General features: G+C 39.6%; 1 protein-coding gene across 2 annotated transcripts in view; it reads right to left on the reverse strand.

Moving 5' to 3' along the window:
* MET (MET proto-oncogene, receptor tyrosine kinase) overlaps positions 1 to 18,061 on the reverse strand; it is a 92,372-nt gene that overhangs the window by 60,765 nt on the left and 13,546 nt on the right. For both annotated transcript variants that reach the window (XM_069850912.1, XM_069850905.1), the window contains exon 2: positions 9,793 to 11,007. In XM_069850912.1, the coding sequence (XP_069707013.1) occupies positions 9,793 to 10,992 (1,200 nt within the window). In that variant the 5' untranslated portion in view covers positions 10,993 to 11,007. The remainder of the gene's footprint in view (positions 1 to 9,792; positions 11,008 to 18,061) is intronic.

Genomic DNA, 18,061 nt, shown 5'->3' on the forward strand with positions numbered 1-18,061 from the left:
TCCCAGCTGTCACATATGTCTTTTTAAGTCTTGACTCAGTTAGATATGGCTACTAAGATCCTTGTACTTATAGCTCTTTGACAAAATGGTAAGAGGAGAAAAATAACCAGGACAAACTTTCTGGCTTCTGGCACATTTACAGACTCTGTTCACTTCATGTCTTCTTCTATCAGTTCCCTTGGCAAAGGGACTCTCTCCCTTCTCTTTTCATACACGATTTTATGCCATAGCTGCTCAAAGTTAATAAAGCATAATGGAGAAGAGGAGAAATATAGAAATATTTCTATACTACTATGCTATCACAAAGGGATATTTTCTACTCTGCAATTTGCAAGATAGAAAGTTTACAAAAAGGACAAAATTTTACTACTAGCAATTCTAAAACCTCATAGTCACATTTATTGTTATCACTATACATAACTGTCACAGGGTTTCTGAATTCTTTACGGTTATGAGCACATTCAATGATGATACATGGAAAAAACATGGACACATTTATTTTTTGGAAGTAATTGACCAGAAAAGAATCTCTTGTGAACGAACTCCAGTTCTGTACAACAGGCTGAAGAGAAGCCAGCCAGAATTGTGGAACATGACAAACAGAAATTCTTTGAATGTAGCATGTTGGTTTTGCCAACATGATCAACTCTAAGTCCACAGAGAGACTCCTGACCCATTGGGTCAGCATTAGCTGCAGTGTGAATTCCCAAAATATGCTGTTGCATTTCCAAGAGAAGCAACTGAAGGAAACTAAACAGCCATGGCTGTACATCAGTACTAGTCACAAATATTGTTCAACAGCAGGCCAAATACACATGAATAGTGTTTCTTATTTGCACCAAGATTGCATTGCACTCACATTCTCTAATTTCACTTCCTTTATTGAATATTATCAATTGATTGAGTCTTCCGTATTGAATTATTGCACATACTTGTATTGATAGGGTCAGTAAGTCCTAAGAAAGAGGCATCCCAAATGGATAAGTCAGCTACTGTTTGCTGTAGAGACTACACGGATGCGAGAGTAGAGCAGTCTTTTGGGGATATGTAGTGTGTACCCTACCTGCTGCTCTCACAGCACAGAAAGACAGCTAACTTCTGTGTTAATGTGGCCATAACAGGTACCAAGTCTTCTGAACTTCTCTTCCTTCTTCAAGCCCTGTTTTTTCAAACAACTAACCTGTTCTTCCCAAGAGCTCTGTGTTCCTGGGAAGTGGAACAGAAATCACTCAGAAGTCATATGGCAAGATAAAAGTATTCAAAACCACAGTATTCAAAATGCTATGTGCTTTGTAAAACAGATGCCTGTGCAGTAGCACCAGACACCGTTACCCAGCTCTTCTTGTAATCTAAGGAAGGAAAAAAAAAAAAAAGAATAATAATTGGAACAGTTCATTTCTGCCAGTGGACACAAATTCATGTGTTAAACAATTCCAATAGAAGCAGATCCACTGTGCTTCTGGATTCTTCCTGGCCAGTGAAAGATAACTTGAGGCTACAGGTGCTATGAACTCAGGTCGGCATTCATGGAGAACTGAACACACCTGGGGCAGGGGACTGGGTTCTCCTTGTTTCTAAGAACTATTGAGGCACTGAACCTTTTACCTGAAAGGTAAAATAGTTCTTCCTCTTTTTGTTTTAAACAAAGAATTGCTTCCCTCTTCTTCTTTCCTCTTCTTCACAATACTTCTCAGGTATTTGAAAGAAATTAGAAGATTTTTTCTATAAAACACAGAAGCATATTCCCTCTCTGAGAATAAATTTTTCAAATCTCAACTGCAAAGCAGGAGACTTGAAGGCAGAGTAAACAACTGGCAACAGTTCTTTAAGACAGAACCTACCAAGCAATCCCAACTATGCAGTGGCCACTACTATGTGTTGCTACTACCTAGAGATTGACTGAGTTGCAGAGGAGGCCAACACTTCAAAATGTTTCTTGTTGCAAAATAAGGAACAATTTAGAGGGAATTACTGAAGGATTAATTACCTTAAGCTATAATTTCAACTTCAAGGACTTGATCTAGAACACACTGAAGTCAATGGGAAGATTACACAAATTTTTATGACCCCTGAAGAAATTTGTAAAAGAAGCCCATTGATGTAAAATTTCATATCCTTCTGACTCTTAATACTTGTTGCTTTGATCTACTTCACAGCTAAAATGAGAGGGGGTAAGGAAGTTACTGTACTGATGCTCCACTTAAAGTAATAGGTAAAAAGACACCCATGTTAAATGTAATCAGTTAATACAAATTAAGATGATTACTTGTTCTATTGTCAAGATCATTCAAAGAGTTATTTGCTTTTGTCATTGAACAGTGCTGCATTAGTTCTCATAATCTGGTTAGTGCATTAGCACTAAGTAAATCCTATTGATTGAGCAGAGAAAATGGACCTAAGTAATCTCTGTATTTTGCTGATTTCCCATATATTAATTTAACATGTAACTCAGTATACAGATTATCAAAGGAGAGGTGTTGACTAATTACACATTTTGAAGAAATAAAATAATGCATTGGAGATGTTGTTTGGATAAAAGCATTTTTGTTTGTATGTTTGTTGGGTATATCAGGTGCATTTTTCATAGAAGTCCTTAGTTACATGGAAGCTGTGATGAAATAGAAAAGCTGTGAATTCCAAGTACATCAGTTATCCTGAAATAATGCTGAGTGTGGAGACTAACCGAGATAACATTGCACAACAATGGCATGCTTAGCCAAAACAGTGGTGCAAGAGATGTGTGGGATAGAAAGAAGTCCACAAAGTAGGAGAAAATCATGTAACTTGCCCTGTTTTCCGGAGGCTGTGTATGAAAGCAGGGTAACATCTGCTTTAAGAAAATTAAACTCTTATTATCACTTCCTTCAAGATTCTTCCTCTAACGTTTCATTGTTTTCACCCAGTCCAAGGACAATGCAAGTAATATTTCTTTATGACCTGCACTTGATTTCTGAACCATTTACGCCATCAATCTTCTTCCTTAGCAGTATTTTTTTTTAATTTACTGTGGGATTTAACTCTGGTTTTATTAGTATGTATGGAAATGAAGAGAAATTTCATTCTGGCGCAAAATCTATCTGAGATCAAGAACCCACATGCCACCTAGAAAGTCCATGTAACACAACTGTCTCCAGGATAATAATTAGCTACTGTTGCTTTAGTGAGCAATAATGACGGCAATATGTGGTCCTGAGTCAGATCTAGTAGAGTTAAGTCAAGAAACTGCTGAGGTAAGGTTGGTGCTGAGTGAGCTGAAAGGCAGATGTCTGCTTTGTCAGGATTTATGTGTCTCTCTGTTGTTTGGCAGCAGAACCTGAGGAAAATTCATTACTTACTTAGATGTTTCAACTACCTACAAAAGCCAGGTGGGATGAATCCAGGACTTAGATATGTATGCAGTGCACTGCAGAATTAGCCTCTCTTTGAAACATGGAATTGCTTATTATAAAGAAATCCAAGCACATCCTTCAGGAGGGGCTGACACAGTCCCATTACAGAATAGCCATCAGCAGACTAGACAGGAACTTAAATGGGGTAAAGGAGCCTTGGAATTTATTTTGAAACTAAGAAGACAGTCCAAGAAATAAACATTACACATCTCCAGTGACTGTACTTAATGATGCATACTTGCTAGTCGACATTTTGTGCATCTCTTCTTGTGGGACTGTGAAGTTTTTCAAATTTGCAAAGTTACATAGGCCAAGAAAATTTTTCTGTGCCCAGTTCTAGTCTTCAGAGTTATTTAAGGACCTTCAGACACCCTGAAACATAAACTCCACATAAGCAGAGAATCCAGTATCCATGTTAGAAAAATAAAATGTTACTTTCTGCCTGAAATTATTTCTGTGCAATTCCAGAGAAGGGTGGCAGAGTCACTCGTCCATGCTAACAACCAATAGGGAACCCTGCCTTCAGTGGAAGAATTTGATTAAAAAGCCCCCAAAATGGAACATTATTAGTAACTCTGGCTGATAAAGCAGTGCCCTTTGCAGAAAATGATAGTTTAATGGATACCGCTTTTTCAGAGAGAAATTTAGTTTTCATCAAGAAAATGATGAAACACAAAGTAGCAGTGCTGGGAGACAAGCAGAGGCAAGCCCCTAACAGATCAGAAGGAAAACTCCTAGTAGTTTTTGCAGCACTTGGGGAATAACAGGTCATTCCCCGAAACCTATAGCTCCTAGGACTCAGATGAGTATGCAAAAATGTCTACAACCTGGGGTGGTGTGGTACTTCCCAAAGAAAATCCCTGACCTACCTTTTTCCTTGCCTTGCCTTTTTCTTGGGAACTCCCTTGTGACAGTGTCCACGTGGCCAGTCCCAGAGCCACGGGACTGGGACTGGCCACGTGAACAGCCCTTCCCTCTATAGTTTGGCATGTGCTGAGTCTGGCCCAGTCTAAGAAAACCATACCCATACCTGTATCATACCTCTACTATACCCCGCACCCCATATCCACACCTATATCCGTGCCCGTGTCATGTGCAGCTTAACTGGCATTCCAACCCTTCCTGCAATCCCTTAGGCTGTGCTATTTGCTGCAGTCAGGTCCTGCATGGCCAGGTGGGTAGATGGCCACGTACCTAACGGTGGAAGGGAGCTGGGTGGTGAGCACACCTTGCCTTGCGCTCCATGGGGCACAACACGGAACCTTGGAGTTTTGCCTGAGCTTTCAGCTGACAGTGAGCACAGAACAGGAGCGAGGATGCAACCTGTCACCTTACTTCTATAGTTTAAGCCTTTTTAAAGAGTGTCAGTGTACATTGCCCATCTCTCAGTCCCTCTTAACTTGTTCTTCTAAGATGTCAGGACTCATAGAGAAGCTTACAAAATCTGTGTGGATGGGAGCAGGCTTTGTGCCTAGGCAGAGTACTGTATGCCATTTGATACAACATTTCCAGAGGAATAAATGACTGAACAAATCTGACAGTTTCTGATGCCTGAAAGAGGGTAAATTTACACTAGATCCAAGGGAGAAATTCTTCACCTTTAGGGTGGTGAGGCATTGGAACAGGTTGCCCAGAGAAGTTGTGGGTAGGATCCTGGAAGTGTTCAAGGCCGGGTTGGATGCGGCTTTGAGCAATCTAGTCTAGTGGAAGGTATTCCTGCCCATTGCAGGGGGGTTGGAAATGGATGATCTTTAAGGTCCCTTCCAACCCAACCCATTCTATGAAAATATTCAGGCAATTCAAAGCTTTACTTGCAACACAAAACCATTTTGTTCATGCTGTGAGATTAACTAAATAAGGCACATCAACCCTTCCTAATCAGAGAGATGTGTTGTTATTTTTAAACCTGCCAAAAAGTTTTGAGTGAAATGGTGTGGGATATTACAGTTACTGGGCCTCAAAAGAGTTATTTGTCTCTGTTTATTTTATTAAATATTCCTAGACATACCCTTAGGATGACAAATCAATAAGTGTCTTTGCGGTTTCTTGATAGAAGGCAGCAATTATTTTCTTCCATTACAATATAAGCATAACCCAATTTTACTCATCTATCATGTGTGTAACTATAATACAGATGCATCACCATATGTTTATTTTACTGTCACTTTATCTTTTGGTTTGGTTATCTTCTGTTTTCATTTCAAGTTTTTCTAAGTAATTGTGCCTTACATTTGATGGGAGTGATATGACCAGTTTATCTTGCTTCAGTAAATTTGTCAGGAGCATGGTAGCAAAAAACTTGTCTGTGCTTTCTCTTTTCCTGTATGGTGAATGGAGCACTTTAAGTTTTCACCTGAACTCATCTGTAGAAGAAACAAAACCAGAGGAGCTTTACAGAGCTGAATTTGGATTTCATTTTTAGAGGTGCTTTTCCATGGAAGCCAATAGTGATTGAAGTTGGGTATCAGAGAAGAATTGAGCTCACAATTATTTAGCACACAAGAGATGTAAAAAACCTAAAAAAAGCCCATGATCTAACTAATGACAATTCAAATGTATAGTTGAGAGTCTCAGAAATAAACTCAATCCATTTTCCTCAATTAGAGAAGCACATTTAATCCATGATAGAGGTGCACACTACTGGACCATGCCTGCAAATGAAGTAAGCAGCATTTATCTCCTCATCTAAGATCTAAGTACTCTGCTTTGCGGAGTACCACACCTGGGCTGACAGTGACTGTGACCAAATAATCCCTGCTAAAAGCTTACATCTAGTTTTCTCTTCATTGTGGGTGAAGAGATTCCTGAACAGTGATTCAAAACCCTCCACAGCAGCTACCTTTCAGATACCCTTGCCCTGACTTGGGCAATAAAACCCCTTTATGATGACTCAAACTTTTACTTTTAATGAAAAGCTGGTTCTGTTTCCTCCCTACTGTCACTGAAGTGACAGCCAGCTCTTCACTGAAGGAGACTATTAGAAAGTGCTAAGTGGTCACAGCTCCAGTGAGGTACAACTGATATCAATCAAACTTAAATACAAGCGGAAATGTTTAATTTTGATTTTATGAAGTTTTCCATGAGCACTGGAATAAGTGAAGTACAGTTGTGCCTGGATTTGTATCTTGTGGTTGGTAGACTTTGCAGTCCAACTGAGCTCTGACGAAGACTTTTCCCATGGGTGAGCAATATGTGCTTTAGTCCCTGTGAGTCCTTGTGATGTTTATAAAGAGGCTCCTTACACTTCATTGGTTTTCAGAGTCTGAATGTACATTGGACCAGTGCCTGGTTTCACACCTGGATTCACATCTTTAAGATTTCTTATTGTTGAGGTTGTCAGGACAACTAACAGAAAGACAGACATACAATAGCACGACCACATAAAATTCATCCCTTTAGGAAACAAAGCTAAAAACTAACAAATTTTCAAGATGAGTTGAAGTAATTTTTTAAAAATGCTTAAATCTGAGAAGAAATTGGGTTGAGGAAGTGTTTTGGATGTTTTATTCTGGTTTATTTTGGTCTAATTCTACCTTGAGCACCTTCAGACTAAAGTCTTGAGGAACAGCCACTTAAAAAGATGGACTACCCAAAGTCCAATAAAATAATGTACAATTGTCTTCTGGGATTTTTTTTGATAACATGAAATGGCCTCCATCAATCACTCTCTAACTAAATCATCAGATAGCACTCCCTTGCAAATATTGCTAAAGGCTCATTTTTCTTTTTAGCAGTATACCATATTCGCTGCTGTACTGTTTTCACTATCCTATGACTTAATCTCACAGTGGTCAATGCCTTTCACTTGCATCAGTGGTCTGTGGTTTCATTCTTTCAACATGAAAGAGAAAGATCATCTTGGATATATTAGAAGAAGCAGGTTTTGAATTTTGCCAAAATAAACTGTGACAAACTCTCACCATTTATAAAAGCTTTCTTTTAAGTTGAAGGTGACTTACAAAGGGGAAAGAATGGGTTATGCCCTCATGTATGTTTTTATAATGTACAAAAAAGGGCCTAAGAAGAGTTTAGGGGGTTGGGATTTCTTTTTTTTTTTTCAGTTATTTTATCTCCAGCAAAATCAAGGAAGACCAGATATAGCATTCCTGACACAAGCATAAGCAAAAGTTATAATGGGTTTTCCTTCTTCTGCCTGATCCTTCTCTTCTTTCACCTTCCAACTTTGCAGGTCTGTTTTACCCACTCGAGGAAAACAGCGTATAAAGGATGCCTGGCAAATTCTTGACAAGTTTTTTGACAAACTAAAACCTGAAAAAAATCACAGGACACTTTTCACTGGAGCCTTAATGAGTCCTCCAGGACAAAGCAAAGGAAATGGAATGGCAAAGCTTTACAGTCTTGATATTTCAGTGTTAAGCAAACAATCAGGACAAAAATTTCTGACTCTCTTTATGCCACTTAAAGGAACCACAAGAAATCACAGAAACATTTTTTCCCTTTATCAGTTTAAGGTAGCAGAAATCAGAGTTCTGATGACATTTCTTGAAAATGGGCAACTATAATAAACCGTCTGCAGCATAAGATGTTCAGTTCTGATATGCAAAGCAGCAGCAGACTCTGGAAAAGCTTTTGAAACAGGAAAGTACTTCCCAGCATGTGAAAAGTGGCAAATTATTCTGTCAATATTTTAATGGTATACTTTGCAATGAAAAGATCACCTTTATGGAACAGATGTATAGGCAAGAACAGAATGAGATAAGTTAAAGGCTGTAAGCTTTAAAGACAGTCACTCACAAATAAAATACCCCAGGAAAAAAGAAAAAAAGGATGTTCACAGAAGAACAATATTCATTGTTAAAAACGAACCGAAAAACTGAAAAAAAAAAGGATATTAAGACGTGAAATGGAAAATTAGGACAGCAATAACACAGGGAAATAAGACAAGAAGTTACTGTGCTGAATGTTTGCTAACTTGCTTTTAATTCCTGAAAATTGCCTTCCCCCCAGAAAAGGGGAATAAAATGCTACGTCTGTTGTGGTTGCTGCATCAGCATCCACCAGTATTGCTTACATCTGTGTTGAACACCTGGAGCCTGTGATAAGCTATTGTGCCCCAGATGTCAAGGCTGTTGTTACAATACTCATATGGGGTCAGACCCCTACTCTGACCATATTCCTGCCAATGTAGCTCTGCAACACTTACCTCTCCCCAGGTCTTCCTATCTCATCCTTGGCAGTGAAGAGCAGCCCTTTTCTTTCATGCAAGAGGCTCCCACTTCCAACTGGGGCATGTGCCAGTACCTTGTCCTGATGCCCTGTGCTGGGCAGCCATGCTGAATGGGACTCTAGTGGCATTGGGGTGACAACGGTCTGTGGTTCCTCCTTTCACCCCAAGCTGTCCCAAGAATAGGACATAATGGATCCCATCCAGCCCCAAAGGCAGGCTGAACTGTTGCTCTATCTTGACACAAGCTTCATTCTGTCTCACAAGCCTGAGCAGAACCCCTCCATAATAGCTCTGGCTTTGCCCTCTGGTAGAGGACACTGTGCTACCTCTGAGCTCCAATTTTATTTTACTGGAGAAAGGAAAGCTCCCCAGAGAAAATATTTAAGACCCTGCTGCATAAGCAACTACAATTCAAAGCGCTAACATTTCATTATTCAAAATAAATGTTAAAAGTTCTGGGTTCTGAGGTTCTGTTCTCCTTTACCAGAGCTGACATCAGCACAGATACTGACCAGAGGGGAAGAAACAACTTCTGTGCTACCTTCACTCACAATATTTTAGATGGTTGGAGAGCAGCAACCACCTGAACACACGGTGTACAGAAAGGCAACCCCCCATCTAGGAGTACTGGTATCCTCATTCAGACACACTTTAAATAGACTCTTCTTTCATTAAGAAAACTGATTTCACCAGGGCCGTTTATGTGTGGAGCATGAGTAACTGTATTACAATCTGGCTCTTCATGGCATGTTCCAAACCAGCTCTTTCATTTTTTTTCTAAAGAGGGCAGTGATTCAGCATTACCACAGTTTAAAATATGAGTGATATTTTCAGGGGCTCCTCAGTGCACATGGATAGGAATGTTAATGAATACTTTTTTAAGACCTGAAAGAAATAACTGCCTCAATGTTCCATTTATCTGCATCACAATCTCTCAAGAACACAGAAAAATAACTACTTACAAATTATTAAAAAAATAAAAGTTTTTTTTCCAGTTTCACTAATGCTTCCTTAGCACCATAAGGACCTCAGTGATTTTAACAGTCAATTTACAGGAACTAATCCTTACAGAGATGAATCATCAGCACTGCCAAGTAATCTGAAATTATCAGGGACTTACATTTTGTAACTAAAACTGAGGGATGGCTACCTAGCAGTAGAGCAGTCAGAGAGAGAATAAGAGTCCCAAAATGAAATAAATTAATTTTTGCTCACCCTGTTCAAGCAGTATTTGCTCTCTTTCCCATAGAAGTGCTGGAGACATTTCATGTTCTGTTTGTCAACAATCTTGTTGAAGAACTCATTGATGGTTCGCACGGAGACGGCGCAGACAGCAGATCTGTTGGTTGGTTCGGAAGAGTCTGGTTTGCTTTGTGCGAAAACACCATACAGAATATCGTCATTCAATCCAAGGCCCATTTCATAGGCAAGAGCTGCACCTGGCTTGCTTACATAGGCAGCCTGCAAGATGTTGAATACCTCCTTTCGGATGGACCTCCTCCTCCGCTTTTCAGTAAAAATACACTCCAGAGGCATTTCCATGTAAGAACGCATCTCTGAGTCTAGAGTGCAGAAGCGGATAATTCTAGTATGAAAAGCTTGGGAGTTGAGAGATTCTCTCTGGACAGTCAGAAAATAGACAAAGTGATCATTTTCAAAGGCATGGACATACCTAACAGGATACGAGTCACGGAACTGAGGGAGGATATCTATGTAAGACTGATCTGTGAGAAATTCAAAACCATCCTGTGTTTCTTTTAACCTTCTAACTGATATTGAATGTAGCACATGAGGAGGCTGAAATGTAGATGCCACAGTATTTCCAACAAAGAAGTTGACAAACCTGTCCTTTTCGGTCACCAAAACTTTGGTGCCTAAAGTGCTTACAACACAGTCAGGACAATTATCTGCTTCTCCATCCACCCGGGGTGAATACATGCAGTGTACCTCGCTTTCAATGTCAGCAGGGTTGTCAGGGTGAATGATGTGACGATGGCAGACGCCTTTGGACACGCTACCACAGCTGATGAGCTGATCATCATAATAAGTTTCTAAGAGCAGTGCCATGTTGACATTATCCTCCCATATGCTGTTAGATAAATTGGCTTTATCTTTGCAGTCTTCACATGGCGCGCAGTCAGGGTTCTCCAAAATGGGTCCAGTCTTGTACACAGAAATGTTGTGGAGAGTTTCATTCAGCACATAAATCTTGTTGACTGCTCCAATATAAACATGCTGCTTGTATAAAACTACATTCTGAATTGGCGTTTCTGCGATGAAGTTAGGAAGATCATATTTAACACTCAAATTCATCTCTGATTTTTTAGCTGCTTCTTTGCATTGTCCATGGCTCCTCTGCAGCAAGGCAAACAGGAATACGATAAACCCAGAAGGATATGCGGTAAAAGGCTTCATTGTCAGAATTTCAATCTGTCAAAACATATTTAAAGGAAAGAGTGGTTATATTTCATATGCAAAAACATCAATTTATCAGTCAACAGAAATCCATTTCTAGGCTGCATATATTAGCTGAACTATTTCAGTTTAAGGAATGTCATAATCTTTCTTAACCTCATTAATAGTCTTGTGCTAGAAACTGCTATGACTACTGTTCTTCACGGGTACCCATTTCACTGCTTTCAGAATAATTCACAGAAGTATTTTCTTATGATGAATTTTGCAAGACCCCTCCGTGCATTGTACAGCATCAGAGGAGAGATGACTCTTTCACACTGGCGTTAAACCAGCCGACAGATACAGTTCGGAACGGGATGATGCCTAAGTAGCTGAAAGCGAATGTGCTCAGGTTACTCAGGACACAACTGCACACAAAGCAGTTGTAGCACTTTGATGCATGTATATAAGATACTTGGCAAGTTCCTCAAGGGGCTGAGCTGATTCTTAGTACAGCTGCTCAAAAATGAGAAAAAGGAAAGATATGAAATAACGCAAAGATTTAAGCTGTAAAGTGGGCTTATCTTTTATTCTGTTGACATTTTTTATTAACCAAGGAAAAGATTTTTCTCCATCAGATCAAAGGAAGAAACCCTAATTTCTCTCTCCCTCCAGCTCCCCAAATCACTGTCTTTCAGAAGGGCCTGTTTTGGAAAAAGAATGTTTTTTTTGCAGCCAGTCCTACTTCTTGGAATAGTAATTTTCCATAGTGTTGACAAGGTTTTGTAATATATTATTAGAATATTTTATGCATCATGTAGTGCCTGGCATGTGCAAGTTTAATTTTAGGCCGTGTACCACAGCAATAAGTCACTCGGGTGAACCTTTACAAGATACAAGCATATCACTGTATTGTAAACAAAGAAGTATCAAGTGACCTACAGCCATTAACTGATGAAATCAAACAACCTAGCACTTTTTTTTTTTTTTTACTTCTCCACACAATTGTTTGATGTGGCTCGAAAAACCAAAGGCAGATGACTAGTGTGATATTTCACCCCCTCAGAAGATCAATGAAATGAACTGTGGTTATGAGCGTTTCGGTGTAGCGTCCACGCCATGCCTTGTCACACCAGACATTTTCTGTTAATGCCGTGACACAGTTAAACCAAATTCAGCTTCTTCATGGAGAAAACAATTATGCATTCTAGCAGCAATATGATCACATACTTTGGGAAAATACTTATAGCGTGGCTCAAGCTAAGTGATTGGTGCTAACAGAGAAATGCTTATGATCACTGAGAGGATTTTAAATAGACAACCTTGAAAATGACAAACTAACAAGAACCATGATCTCAGTATTGACTTTTTATTTTATTAAGACTGTAAGCAAAATGGAAAGATGACTATAGACCAGAATTGTTTCAGCTGTGCATAAATACAGTGTTTTCACCAGATTGGTTAAAACAATCCATCAATGATTCTCCTGCATTTCTTGTGACATTTTATTTCAGCATCAAACAGCTTCTGTGGTTTGCCTCATTAATTACACAAAATAATAGGTTTTGGAAGCAAAGAATTATTCTTCCTCCCTGTTATCTGATAAAAATCATGATCGAGAGCTTGGGATAAAAATCAGAAACAGAGGCTATTTGCCAGTATTAGCTGGTAAGAACAAGACACACTTCTGGTATTGAGAAATTTAGATCTTCATTCAAATCAACAACATTTTCTGATATTAATTAGTGATAACAGGATCCTGGATACAAACCAACATGGATTTAAGTTTAAAAGAAGAAGAAAAGAAAAAAAAAAAGCAAAGATATTACTACAGTTAGAAAACAGTCCCAGTATGCGGAGTACTGACTTCTGTATTGTACAGAGCAGGAAACTGTTTTCTCATCCTCTGAAACGTCTTGCTATTACAGAATATTTCCTGCTGTGTGCAGGCGTGAAACCAAGAGCTTTCAAAGTTTGTGTGAAACACCCAGAAGTCACACCCAATCCAAGAACAACCGCGTTCACTTCCCTGCCTCGCCAGTGCCAAATGAAGGTCCTCGCTGTGGGAGGAGTGGGAGCCTGTCTGACTGTCTGCCTCCTTTCAGCCAGCACTTCCACCTGAAAAACTGCTAAAGCTGATACATTCCTGGAGATCTGCTTCTGGCAAGTCACTGTGTTCTGACAAATACTAGATTAAGCATAAAACTCCAAAATTTCCAAATTGCTCCATTTCTAACACAACAAGGAGGCAGGTATATTGTTTACTGCAACAAGTTTAAACCAAAATAAGAGGCGGCAGTGCAGTGGAGAGAAAACAATAGCTGGGACAACAGTTAGAGGAGGACGATGGACCACCACTACAGGAAAAAAAGATGCAAGGTTACTTGACAGGCACTTACTTTGTTGCCCTACATTCTGTGCTCTGTTCTTGTTTTACTATGTTGCCAAATAGATTTCCCACCCAGTATGTGCCTCAGTCTTAGTTTACAATCCTTCCCTTTCTTCCAGTGTTTGAAAAAGAGGATCCCTAGCTGTCTGACAGTAAATATCAGTGTGCACTGCAGAGGGACTTAGAGCTATAAATATTGTCTGACTTATTCTTTCCCTCAAATCGCATTTTGGAATGAGAGACCAGTATACTTGGATAGGTGACTTTACCTTCACTTGGTCCAACAGCACTGGTTTGAGTCTGTGCTCTGGAGACAGAAAATTCCTCCTTAGACTCCTTTAGCAAGCCTGATCAGAACTGAAAACCTTAACAGCAAGAACAAGGGTGGGATTCAGTGTACTGCAAAGGATGCCAGGAATAATAGCTACTGTATTTGCTCTACAGGAAGGAAAATATGAGCAGTAAACAAAACCCAAGCCATCTTTTCTCTCATATTTGAGCTCCATCATTGTGCCTTCATTTATATGATTTTGAGGTCTGTCAAGCATCCTCCCAGACAGAAATCTGCTGATTCTCACCTATGGGAAGCTCAGACTCAGATTTATGGGCAGCTTTAGGGAGGATGGGACCCCACAATGCATGTCTCCAGCACACCATGAATCTTTCCTCAAGGTGCCTGAAATCAGAAGGCAAATACTCTCCTGTGAGACATTTATAGCTTAGGAAGGACAGAGGAGTTACACAAGGAGTATAGTGGGCAGCTCCTTTTTTCCAGTATCTGTTTCTTTACAGTCCTGACATCACATAAACTCCAGTATTCCTCAGTGAAGCTCGCGTGATGTTTGGTGCCTCTTTATATCTTCATTTGACTCGGTGTCTTTCTCTGTTCCACTGCTGCAACCTACAGCACAGAGCCAGGTTTTTGTAACTTCCAGACCAGGTCATTACAAATACACTTCACTTGAATACATCCTGAAGAAGCAGGGAAACTGGAGAATTTAAAAAATTACTTATTTTCAAAGGTCCAATAGTCCCAGCTCTCCTTAACACATACTTAAATGTCATTTCAGTTGAACTTAAGCATTTAAAGAATTTTGCTGAATTAGAACCAAAATATTTAGGCACTTTTTGAGTACAGGTCAAAGAACTAGCTGCTGTCTATCACTTGCAGAAGGAAAACAAGTAATCCCTTTGTTTCTCTGCTTGGTTTGAATGATGGATGCTGTTCCATTCTTTTGTGACCTTCCCATGACTTGTGTGTCAGTGTGTCTTTCATGTGTCTACAGAAGACTTGTAAGCTCTGGCCTGTGATAACTATCAGCAAGCAATAGCTGTGGAGGGATTATTTCTTTTGTAAGAGATATTTTCAAAGCCTGTGTCATGATGTGCTCATTTTTCCATCCCTCAGCAGACAGTAGCTTGTATAACTGATGAGAAAATGGATTTTGGTCAACCGTGGCAAGTGGCTAGTAATGATGTGTCATAATAGTGTGCTTGGCAACTTCAAGTGCTATGGCTGCTGTTTCCCACCAGGCTTGGTCTTCAGCGTTTGTGTACCATTAGTGGCTTCCAAACAGCAATCTTTTGCCTGTCAGTTTCTTTCTCCCTAATTACGGTGACAATTCATAAACATTGAACATCATGCCGCTTCTTCACATGGTTTGCCACTGTACTGACAAGTTAGGCCTGGCCTTATTGTACAATAATGCTCAAGCTGTCATACACAAAGAAAGCAGAAAACAGAGTCATGCTTTCTTTCCTAGCCCTCATTCCAACAACTTGGGTCCCATTTAACTCTGATCACAAAGCACTCTGTGGATCTGCACAAGCTAAGACAACATGCTAGCACAAGAAGTGTTTTGTAGGTTGTTTGGTGCATCTCATTTTTCCTTGCTTTATTACAGAAAAGGAAATGACAGGGTCCTGCATATCCCACATAGCGCGTGTTTGTACAAGAATACAGTTAGTCTACAGATACGTAATTTCAGATTAGGTAACAGCAGAGCCATGTTAATCCTTATTTCAGAAACTCTACTGTGGGCAAATAGTAGCCTTTCCCCCTCTTTATGGAAATATTTCATAGTATAGCTTTATACTCTTTTCCAATGGGATAGTACATCTTGTTACTTTGGGCTCTAACAGACTTACGGTGCCAAATTTATGTGGGATAACTGCTCCTGAGAGTTTGGTTTGCATTGCTACCCTGCGCCAAAATCCATGCTAGTGCAGGACCTGATTCCCTGTGGGTCAGATGTCCTATCGTGGAGACAGCAGCAGCATTTAACAGAACAGGGCAGACTAGAGGACGAGATGATAACAGCTCCATCCATCCAGCTTTAATCTGTTGTTGCAAATCTGTCACAGCACTGGCACCAGCTTCAACAGACTAAGCCCATAGTGGATGTGTCTTTATCAGACTTTTCAATTAACCTATTGTATCTGTAGGTAACACTGGTTATATGTAAAACACTTACTGAGGTTCACCTATTTTTTATGTCCACAGACTAATAACGTTCTTATGTTAGAACTGCTAACCTGAATTATCTACCTTGAGTTAAAATGAGAGAACAAGGAAATTTGAGAGAGTAAGTCAGCAACAAGCAAAGAAATGATTCCCTAGTTGAATTCAAATTATTAATCTGAGTTAAAATCCATGTTACCTTGTCTTCAGCATTGTTTTTACTCTAGTTTAGGTTACTCATCCTGACTAGGGTGGGAACATAACTTTCCTGTAATGTGGTAGGTACACTAACTTGATGCATTTTCCCAGCACATAGAGTTACAGGACTCAGTAGCAATGATTTAGTTCATAAATTCATTCATAACAGAGCTGGGAGGTTTCTATGGCACTCCAAGATGTGTGTGTGCATGCAGATGGCTGATGAAGAACTGGTGGGCAGGGTACGGCCCAGGCAAATGCTGGAAGATCTACCATTAAATAAATCCTCCACATATTTAGTGCAGTCATGTGTGTCAGAAGAAATTGCTTTCATTATTAGCATGTAAGCCTTTCTTAACAATACTCAAAAAAAAAAATCTAAATCCTCCCTGCATAAAAAATACTCTTTAATATACATGGTCCATTACTGTAATTCACAGCAGCTATCAAGATAAGCATTTTCTTTGTCTGCCACATTTGTTTTTATCAGGCATTAAAACACAAGAACGTTAATCTATCCTTTGCAGTGGAGAAAATGTTGTTGTTCTCATTCAGCATTATTTGTTGTGGGTGTCCTGCAGCGCAATAAAATGTAGACTGTTTTCCTTCAAAGTTGCTTCAGATCTTAATGTCCTAAAACCAACTCATGTCTTGGGTCTGTGGCACAACCGAATTTATTTAATTGGTTTTTGTTGTGATGGGCCAGAATGGCACTACAGGTTCTTTCATAATGAACCACAGCAAACACTCATTGATATATTATGAATGACTGGATCAGATCAAGAGCTATACATTGCTCAAAAAGGCTAATTTAAAAGATGGTATACAGCATTTGTTGAGATTCAAGGAAATATCTCATGTAAGGAAGTGGAACTTATTCTAAGGGCTGAGGACTCAATTCCACAAAGAACGGGAAAAAGAATAGTTCAAAATATACAAAGAATATTTGAAAATCAGGGAGGAAACACCCACAATAAGGAAGCTCTTTTGCTATTTGTTCATGCTTGTATTTCCAGATGGATTTGGCTCTTTAGATACAGCAGGACAGCTTTACACATTTGGATGCATAAGGATGGGAGGATTTTGAAAAAAATATTATATTGCCTAGTGATAGCAGGATAACAGAAAATAGACATTGAACAACACAACACTACTGATCCACTCTATTCACTTGAAATGCAAGTCAGCAATTAGAGAGGTTCAGTAAGAAAACACCTGTGATGCAATTGTGGCTCTTTACCACTATATTGGCAGTAAAATCCAGTTCTAGCATAGACTTAAACCCGGTATCGGCAGCAAGTAGTTCAGCCTGACAACCAGCATGTGAACATCTTATTCGTAATTGCTGTCCAAGTGTTCAGTCCAAGTAGAAAAGGAGTTATTCATGGGGTAGAATAAGATGTTATGCTTGTTATTGTACAAGATGACCAATAACATAGAGTAACATTGGTCTTCTGTTTCAGGTGAGTGAATATAGGGCTATTCCAGTTTTCATCCAAATTTTTCACATATCTGGACAGACTAATTAATCTCTTAATGTATTTCCATTGCATATGCAATGCAAAGTCCTTTATTGACTCTAGCCATTTGAAGTAAACGCAGGCATATGCCCTGGTTCACTCAGGAGGTCATACAAGCTCAGGTAAAGATACACGTCCTTTTTTTCTGTGTATAAAAACACATTACAGTATGTGAAAGCAGTTTTCTGGTATTTCTGAGTTGATACTGTTGATCAACTTTCTGAGCCTGAGCATTTTGTGGTTGTCTGTACAGAAGACAACTTCCTTGCACAGCTGGTGAATGAACCAACAAGGGAGGGTGCCCTCCTGGACCTCCTGTTTGTGAACAGAGAAGGCCTTGTGGGGGATGTGGCAGTAGGTAGACACCTAGGACAAAGCGATCATGAGATGATAGGGTTTTTTGTTCTAGGTGAAGTGAAGAGGGTGGTTAGCAGGACAGTAGCATTAAATTTCCAGAGGGCAGACTTTGAACTCTTCAGAAGGCTGGTTGGCAAAGTCTCAGGGGAGACAGCACTTAAGGGC

This window comes from Phaenicophaeus curvirostris, chromosome 1 (genome assembly GCF_032191515.1).
Source record: "Phaenicophaeus curvirostris isolate KB17595 chromosome 1, BPBGC_Pcur_1.0, whole genome shotgun sequence".
In the NCBI taxonomy this organism is placed as follows: Eukaryota; Metazoa; Chordata; class Aves; order Cuculiformes; family Cuculidae; genus Phaenicophaeus; species Phaenicophaeus curvirostris.